The sequence below is a fragment of the Biomphalaria glabrata genome, chromosome 9 (assembly GCF_947242115.1).
Source record: "Biomphalaria glabrata chromosome 9, xgBioGlab47.1, whole genome shotgun sequence".
Lineage (NCBI taxonomy): Eukaryota > Metazoa > Mollusca > Gastropoda > Planorbidae > Biomphalaria > Biomphalaria glabrata.
This window is the reverse complement of record NC_074719.1, coordinates 43,633,185-43,642,049: the sequence shown is the minus strand read 5'-3', so window position 1 is coordinate 43,642,049 and position 8,865 is coordinate 43,633,185. Positions and strand designations below refer to the sequence as shown.

Sequence of the window (8,865 nt, the reverse complement as noted above, 5' to 3'; positions counted from 1 at the left end):
GGCAGGGGGTCTACGAGACAAAAAAGTTTGGGAACCACTGCATTAGAGAATAGAAAGGAGCTGCATGAATCAGCCAGGAAAACCAACAACTAGGCAGAATTTTAGTCACTAATTAACATGCATGCCTAGATGGACACACACTCAAAGCCTATGACGTAATCGTTTGAACAATCGTCTGTCATCTATAAGATAGGATGGGTAAGGGTGGGACGGCCGGATACTGAAATGTGAGAAAAATTGAAAGAATGAAATAGTACGTTCTGTGTACTGGTGTACTTTCTGGTGTGATGGTGTTCGTTCAGGTGTTACGGTGTTCGTTCTGGTGTTACGGTGTTCGTTCTGGTGTTACGGTGTTCGTTCTGGTGTTACGGTGCACGATCTGGTGTTACGGTGTACGATCTGGTGCTACGGTGTACGATCTGGTGTTACGGTGTATGATCTGGTGTTACGGTGTTCGTTCTGGTGTTACGATGTTCGTTCTGGTGTTACGGTGTACGATCTGGTGTTACGGTGTATGATCTGGTGTTACGGTGTACGATCTGGTGTTACGGTGTACGATCTGGTGATACTGTAAACGTTCTGGTGTTATGGTGTATGATCTGGTGTTACGGTGTATGATCTGGTGTTACATTGTACGATCTGGTGTTACGGTGTACGATCTGGTGTTACGGTGTACGATCTGGTGTTACGGTGTATGATCTGGTGTTACGGTGTTCGTTCTGGTGTTAAGGTGTACGATCTGGTGTTACGGTGTTCGTTCTGGTGTTACGGTTTACGATCTGGTGTTACGATGTTCGTTCTGGTGTTACTGTGTTCGTTCTGGTGTTACGATGTTCGTTCTGGTGTTACGGTTTACGATCTGGTGTTACGGTGTACGATCTGGTGTTACGGTGTACCATCTGGTGTTACGGTGTTCGTTCTGGTGTTACGGTGTACGATCAGGTGTTACGGTGTTCGTTCTGGTGTTACGGTGTTCGTTCTGGTATTACGGTGTACGATCTGGTGTTATGGTGTACGATCTGGTGTTACTATAAACGTTCTGGTATTACGGTGTTCGTTCTGGTGTTACGGTGTTCGTTCTGGTATTGCGGTGTACGATCTGGTGTTACGGTGTACGATCTGGTGTTACGGTGTACGATCTGGTGTTACTGTAAACGTTCTGGTGTTACGGTGTTCGTTCTGGTGTTACGGTGTACGATCTGGTGTTACGGTGTTACGGTGTACGATCTGGTGTTACGGTGTACTGAATTTTGTACTTTTTCAGCATTTTTCCTGAACGTAATATGTTCACTATGTGTCTACATGTTCTTAGATTTTCTATCCCAACTATCAGTATTGATCTTTAAGTGTTCTTCTTCTGTTTCTTCTTCTTCTTCTTCTTATTATTATTATTATAAATGTTATTAAACATGTGACTCGGAATCCTAGCAAGTTAAATGATTGATCAATGACAGTGACTTGTCAAATGACTCAGAGTTTGAGGTACTCGTTCTCGTTTACCCCTATGGAGAACTTTGCCTTTTGTTTTGTCTGTCGTATGTCTGTCGTACGTCTATCGTATGTGGTGTCTGTCGTATGTCTATCGTATGTGGTGTCTGTCGTATGTCTATCGTATGTGGTGTCTGTCGTATGTCTATCGTATGTGGTGTCTGTCGTATGTCTATCGTATGTGGTGTCTGTCGTATGTCTATCGTATGTGGTGTCTGTCGTATGTCTATCGTATGTGGTGTCTGTCGTATGTCTATCGTATGTGGTGTCTGTCGTATGTCTATCGTATGTGGTATCTGTCGTATGTCTATCGTATGTGGTGTCTGTCGTATGTCTATCGTATGTGGTGTCTGTCGTATGTCTATCGTATGTGGTGTCTGTCGTATGTCTATCGTATGTGGTGTCTGTCGTATGTCTATCGTATGTGGTGTCTGTCGTATGTCTATCGTATGTGGTGTCTGTCGTATGTCTATCGTATGTGGTGTCTGTCGTATGTCTACCGTATGTGGTGTCTGTCGTATGTCTACCGTATGTGGTGTCTGTCGTATGTGTTGTTTTCTTGGATATGTACTATTACATTAGAGACAGTATTGATCAATATGGGTTCTGTCACACTCAACTTACCAGAGGGTCTCTTAGGTCGTATTCCTGAACGCGGGCCATCGGATACATTGCTACGCCACTGACAAACAGCACAATTTCAAAATTTGTCTAGAGTTGTGTTTAGTTATAGCTTTTATATAGCGCTGCATTCATTCTGAGCGCTATGGTCCAATCTCGTGTATGGACCAGTGGGAGGGGGGGGGGTATCTGGGAGAAGGTTTTACGTGCTTCCTTTAGACCAGTGGTTCTCAACCTTTTATGCTCGGTGACCCCTCCCCCCCCCCCGCTCACACATACAACAATAAAAGAATAGACAATAACAATTCATTTTTTCGATGGTCTTTGGCGATCCCTGGCAAATCGTCAATCGACCCCCAAAGGGGTCGCGATCCACAGGTTGAGAACCCCTGCTTTAGACGCTCAGTAAAAAAATCTCGAGACCCTCTTCATTGGTTGTCAAGTGTACTTAGCTTCTCGACCACGTTTCCCACTGATAGAATAAGATAGGAATAATGTCATGTATAATAAGTACTGATATTAATATAGTGTGGTCTTCTTCTTATCTTATCTTATAAAATACAGACGTTACTTCAAAAAGGAAGATGATTACGTCCTACGCGTCTTTCATTTAGCCACGCATATTAACCAATGACCTAAATTCTGATAAGTCACTGGTTTTCCTGGCTAGCTTTTGCCTTATCCTTTATTGGACTACGTTGTATAAACTTTCAATGCTAAGTACTAGATCTATCTAGATCATAATTCAATAGAGTTGTGTACATGAATTATAAAAAACTTTGTATTCTTGATTGCACGAGTACGGCTATTACCATGTTGTCTCTAGAATTTTCTCGATAAGAAAAGCTTAATTAGTATTCTGAGCTCTTGGTTCTTTTTTTGAAGTAACGTCTGTATGATATAAGATAAGATAAGATAATTATGACTTCTGTTTGAGCCACGCTCAATTAATATTCTACAGCTTTGCTTTCTGTGTTGCTATGTCTTAAATTAAGCGTTCCTATTTTTTACTTTGACGCTTTCTAAAATAAAATATTTTGTTTTTGCCCTTGCCCGTGGATAATAAAGAATTCAAACGATTAATATTGGTCTGCACGTTCTTTGTAATCTATTCTTCTGTGCGTAGTACGTAATCATCTTCTTTTTTGAAGTAACGTCTGTATTATATAAGATAAGATAAGATAAAGCGAGTTTAGACCAATAGCACATTGTCATGTATCAGTTTTAGAACCCCTGTAATATTTGGTGACTAGTAGTCACTGAACTATTCCGTGCCAACACCAGGAGATTTTGTCTACTGGTCGGGGACTGACCACGAGGTGGACACCTCAGTTGTTTTATGCCTCTTGTGGATGGAGGAGCGTTATTATCTCCTTAGGTATATTGTATGAGCACTGAGTAATTATTATGTAGTATGCTGTTCTTCTCATTGGATTATTATTGATTACATTTGTGATGGCTTATGATGCCAATATCTTTTGTGAATTATTCTGTGAATAAAGTTACGTCTGCTACCAGTGTGTTTATCAGTAATTCTATATGTTGTCGTTGGAGACTTTAGTATACAACTGTGTTGTTACGCACTTGCAAATCTAGTACGCCTAATAAAGTATCTAGTTAAGAAGAGCATTACAGCCGTACCAGAAGAGGTACCCACAACATAAACGACATTCGCGTCATCACGCCTACAATAACAACCAGGCTGTGACACACATTGCCACGTCTGTCATGTGACAACGAGCCGTTGGTCTCCACTGCCCACAGGTTGCGACTTTGCTGGTCAGTGTTTGGGATTTTATGAACATTGGTCTCTGCCAACGCCACCACATAAAGAAAGGGAAATAATTGCTGAATACTTTCAATACGTTGTCCGAGTTGTCGTTCTTGCTAATCAAGAGTTCAGTTCGTGTATTAAATAATTCAGATCATACTAACAAATAAATATAGTCCTTCGTCGTTAATTCATTTTATTAACAGTATACAGATTCAACTTGAAAGTAGATATAGGTCGAGATACGTGAAATAATAATTACAAGATACTACTCACTACTTATACACAAATAACGTCATTTCAGCCTCACGTCTCTTGCTTAGCTCCCTTTTTAAATTTCGCGTCAGCCCTTATTAATTTCAATTAATACAGACCACCTTGTGATTTCATCAAAAAAACTCCTCCAGTTTACTCAACCAAAACCAAGCGATCCTCCTTTCATCACTGTTACATTATAAACAAGCACATACACTCTTGGCTAATGTTTATAAGCTGTTGGAAGCTTTAAAATTTTTATGCATTCTCCGTTTTTGACATATAATTAATGAAAGATTTAACAGCTGTGGCCATGAAACTGTTTCCCATACCGTATGGTTCGATAACAGTTCTATTGCAGCATTTCAAAGATTTAAAAAAAAAAATGTACTCCCTTTTCAGAAATGGCGAGATGATTTAAAGTTCTATGGGTTCACAAGTAGGGTGTTATGTGTGTCAGGTGGGTTTTTGTCGCTTAGGTAGGGTATGATATTATGGTCCCGTATCCCCAGCCTGAACAGAGTAACACAAGAACCTAAAAGTAATGGCATGTAAAATACGAACATCGAATAACAGTTATTCAACTGAACAGTTAGTGAATAACAACAGTTGTCAACAGGAACAATATTTAATTATACTTAATTGTAAATTTCAAACATATTTACATATACATCAATATCATTGAAGTTAGCATATGATTACTAATTAGTCTAGTATCACGCCAACAAGTTTCCGTAACACACCTTCACGCTCACACTCCATCTCGACGCCCAACAGAACCTCAACTCCCTACACCTCAACACCGAGAGTTACTCCACAACTCCAAGGGCGGAAGGACGACACACTTTCCCATAGCCTAAAGCCTAACACCCTGAAACGAAAAGAAAACCTAGATCTAGCGGTGCCGCTACAAGAAAGAGCTTTTCAATAGCGACACCCGTACCGAAATATCAGCCTACTTAATAAAACTATGTACTTACGTACCCTTACAAGGGGGAAACACAAAACCAGCTACCCAGCCAACAAACGAAGCTCTCTCTCTCTCTTGCGGGATCTAAGGATGACGTAAACACACACACACACACACACACACACAATATTCTAGACAACAAAACGCACTTAAAAGAAACTTCTTCCTATACGCTAAAACACCAATATTAAATGCAAAGAAAACTTCACGCGCGCACGACAATGTGCAACGACCAACCTCCTTTATTTTACCCTACTTAGGATTTTTTTTTGGATTTTATGGCACATCGGCACAGTTTTAGGCCATTTCGTCTCCTCCTCCTCCAGCTAACGTCAGGTACCCATTAAAGTTATATGATTTCAGGGGCATCTATAAAATCCCGAAATGAAACACACGAGTCTTCATCCAAATTTGAACCCGGGCTCTCTTGGTCGGATACACAAGCGCTTTACCACTCTGCCACAACACTCCCTCTCCAATACTTTGTTCTGACGTTTCGGCGGGCCGGATAGAACCACAATTTGGGCATCACTGTGTTAGAGCATGGATCTTAGTGTTACACACTCTTTCTTGCCGTGCGATTTTCAGTAATTATTAATTAATTAATAATTAAGGAAATACTATTTGACAATAAGCAATAAGGAAAGACAACTCTGCCAATAATGTTGATCAAGTTTGTTTACTTTACAAGATAGAAACTGAACTCAATAAAAACGTTGAGACTTATGTTTGTTTTTTTCTACGTCTGAAGCCGATTTCTGATATTTCTTAAACCTCGGGTAAGAAAAGATGCTACATCCCTCGGTGCTAACCAAGCATGCATTGCGGTAGCTCTAGCAGCAATAGTAGTCATTATTACAGGTGCCACTCTGGCGACACTTCTGCTACTAGCAAGGACAGCAGCACCAAGGATGCCTGCAGCACCAAAAACTACAGTCAAACCAAGTTCCGCAATCGTATGAAATTTATTTCTCTTGCATTGTGCTATTTTTGACGCTGCTTGTTTTTCGAGTTCCTGAAATGATTCCACCAGACTCTTCATTGAATCACTCCTTCGAATAGTCGCAAGAACTTGGCTTGCTTTTCTTTTAATATCAATTGGTATTTCAGTGCTGAAATCTGAGTCTGGGATAGAGTGTAACTGCTTATAAAGTAACTTTAGCTCTGATTCCAACTCTGATTTTGTTTTGCCTTTAACGAGTGTCTTCATTTGCTCAACCATTGTCTTCTCAAGTTCTTTTATTAGGCGCTTTACGTCTTGGAAAAAGTCTAAATCTTTACTTTGCAGATGTATTTCATTATTATCCACATCTATTTTTATTTCCTCTTGGTTTATAATCAAGCCAAACTTGGCATAACTTTGGAATAATTTAGTTCTTTCCTCTTTCACCTTGTTCACTTCTCCTTCATCTTTACAGCTTCTGACTTTGTGTTTCAATGTTTCAAGAGATGACGTCAAATCCATGTTTAGCTTGCTCAATATCTGAAGATGAATTAGCTCCAGCATCTTTTCAGCTCGCAATTTCGGCTCCTGAAACAGACTTGGTTCACTCTTATCGTAGTAGAGGCCAACGTCCTCCGCTGTGAGGTGATCTAATATTTTAATAGTTTCCTTGTCGTAGGACATTAAATTCTCAATTGTCTTATCTTGAATTGAGATCTCGTTGACATAGCTTTCTATTTCTCTTAATTGTGCATCATAACCTTTGAGTTTTTCAGGTAATATCGACTCTAGCCGCAATCTGTTGTGCCTCGTTTTCGCCTCTCGAAATTTTTCCATTGTGTAGCTTTCATCCAGAGTGTCAGTCAGTCGCAGCAGACTCTCCATTTGTTTTTTCAATTTTGTTCCGTTATCATATTTACTAAACAACAGAATCCTGTTTTTGCACTTTTCTAATAATTTTCCCAGCTCACTTTTAATTTCCTGTTCTTGTCTGCACCAATCACCAAAAGTTGTATCTTCTTCACTATATTTTTCATCAATCAGGTCTCCATGTGTGAAAATAATAATACAACATTTCCCAAAGCATACGTCTCCAAATATTTTTTCAGCGATATATATACACAATTCGTCTTCATTCGTGAAACGATCTGGATATTTCAAAACAAGGATGATTGCCCTTTTACCGCTTGGTGGGCAAAGACTTATCGCTTGATACATCTCTTCCAAACTCTTGATTTTAGCTTTATCACTGTCAACAGATGTGTCCATTATGCCAGGGGTGTCAACCACAGTCACGGGAACACCAAAATGGTTAGACTCCGCCGCTTTTGGTTCAGAGGTCTCAGATGTACCAGAGCCGGACTCCTCAAATGCATTCGTGCTGCTGATCCTATTGCAAAGTGAACTTTTTCCAGTGCCGGTTTTACCAATGAAAATAAAGGTGTAGTGCTGCTCATTAAGAGGAATTCTGAAAATAATCAAAAAATTAGAATTAAGAAAGCTAAATAAAGCATAATGATGTGTAATGCACATTAGTAAAAAAAAATATTCCTCAAGGATAATAAAGTTAATTATTCTTTATTACCTGTGAGTGTATATGCATTTGTTTAAACCTATATTGTATTAAGGACTGTGACAAGAGGGACAATAAGGGTGGCTACCTTTATTTTTTTATTAGAGTTAGCCCCCTTTATGACTTGATTTAAGTCCCTGTCAATTGTTTACGATCGCCACTCTCTCTTGAGCCTTTCAACTGACCAGTGTATTTTGAATTAAATCTATATACTGTTTAACTCATTCTTGTGTTGTACTATTGTTGTGTTACTCAAGAGGAGTGTGCCACTGTTGTGGGAAGAGTATTTCGATAATGAGCTAAGTAGATTTTATCAATTTGTTAGTACTAAATTGATTTATGTAAATGGTATAGGTCTACTTAGTCTCTTATCCTCTTCTGTATGTTTTTTTGTTGAAAGACATATTTTGTTTAGATACGAGACAGTAGTGTGTCTCATGAATGACGTCATTTCATTGTTAATGTATGTATGATATTATTGTAAACTAATGTAAACCCTCGCTGTGGTTTTTGACATAAAATGTCTCATGAATGACGTCATTTCATTGTTAATGCATGTATGGTATTATTATAAACCATCTTTTTGGTTTTTCGGCATAAGACATTATTGTGCCTCTATGATGGTGGTCCTTTCATTATATTGACCTGAAACTGTCTTGCTACTTTGCTTAGTTTCATTATGTCATTTTCTTTTGGTGAGCCTTTATTGCAATTTATATTTTTCATGATCTTTTCCTTTTGTTTGTAAATAAACTCCTTTTTTGTTGTTGTAACTGAAATCTCAGAATTATTATTTGTTTGTCTCGGTAGTATTATACATCTAGAGGCTATAGTTATTAGCCTAGATAATATAATTGGGACCACAAAGTACCACTGGACTAACTTGCTAGTACAGTACAGGTCACTGGTCTTATGACCTATCCTATTTTTAGGTCACATGGGGGCTCGTGAACAGGGTGAAATAGTTTGTTTGTTTTCGTAAAGACCAGTGCGTCTACCCTTGAACCCTACTGAGATATTACAAGGACAGTATAGTTTTTTTTCATTGTAGTAATTTTTGATTGTATACTGTAAAATTCTGAATTGTGATTTCATTATTTTTTGTTTTCTACTGTACTAGTATTATTTTCAGGTTTCTAAATCCTAAAAATGTCTGTAAAACAAAGTGAACTTCTGGACTTGTACGAGACAGGAAAGAAATTAGGTTACCAGAAAGAAGAACTTGAAGAATGGGTTGCCAGAGC

At 38.8% G+C, this 8,865-nt stretch overlaps 1 protein-coding gene across 11 annotated transcripts in view; it reads right to left on the bottom strand.

Annotated features, from left to right (window-relative positions):
• Positions 1–5,765: 5,765 nt before the first annotated feature.
• LOC106072018 (uncharacterized) overlaps positions 5,766–8,865 on the bottom strand; it is a 61,258-nt gene continuing 58,158 nt past the window's right edge. For all 11 annotated transcript variants that reach the window (XR_008779616.1, XR_008779615.1, XM_056039873.1 and 8 more), the window contains one exon: positions 5,766–7,516. Coding sequence is in view for 9 of the 11 variants with exons in the window: in XM_056039873.1 (XP_055895848.1) it covers positions 5,845–7,516 (1,672 nt within the window). In the remaining 2 variants the exon portion in view is untranslated. The remainder of the gene's footprint in view (positions 7,517–8,865) is intronic.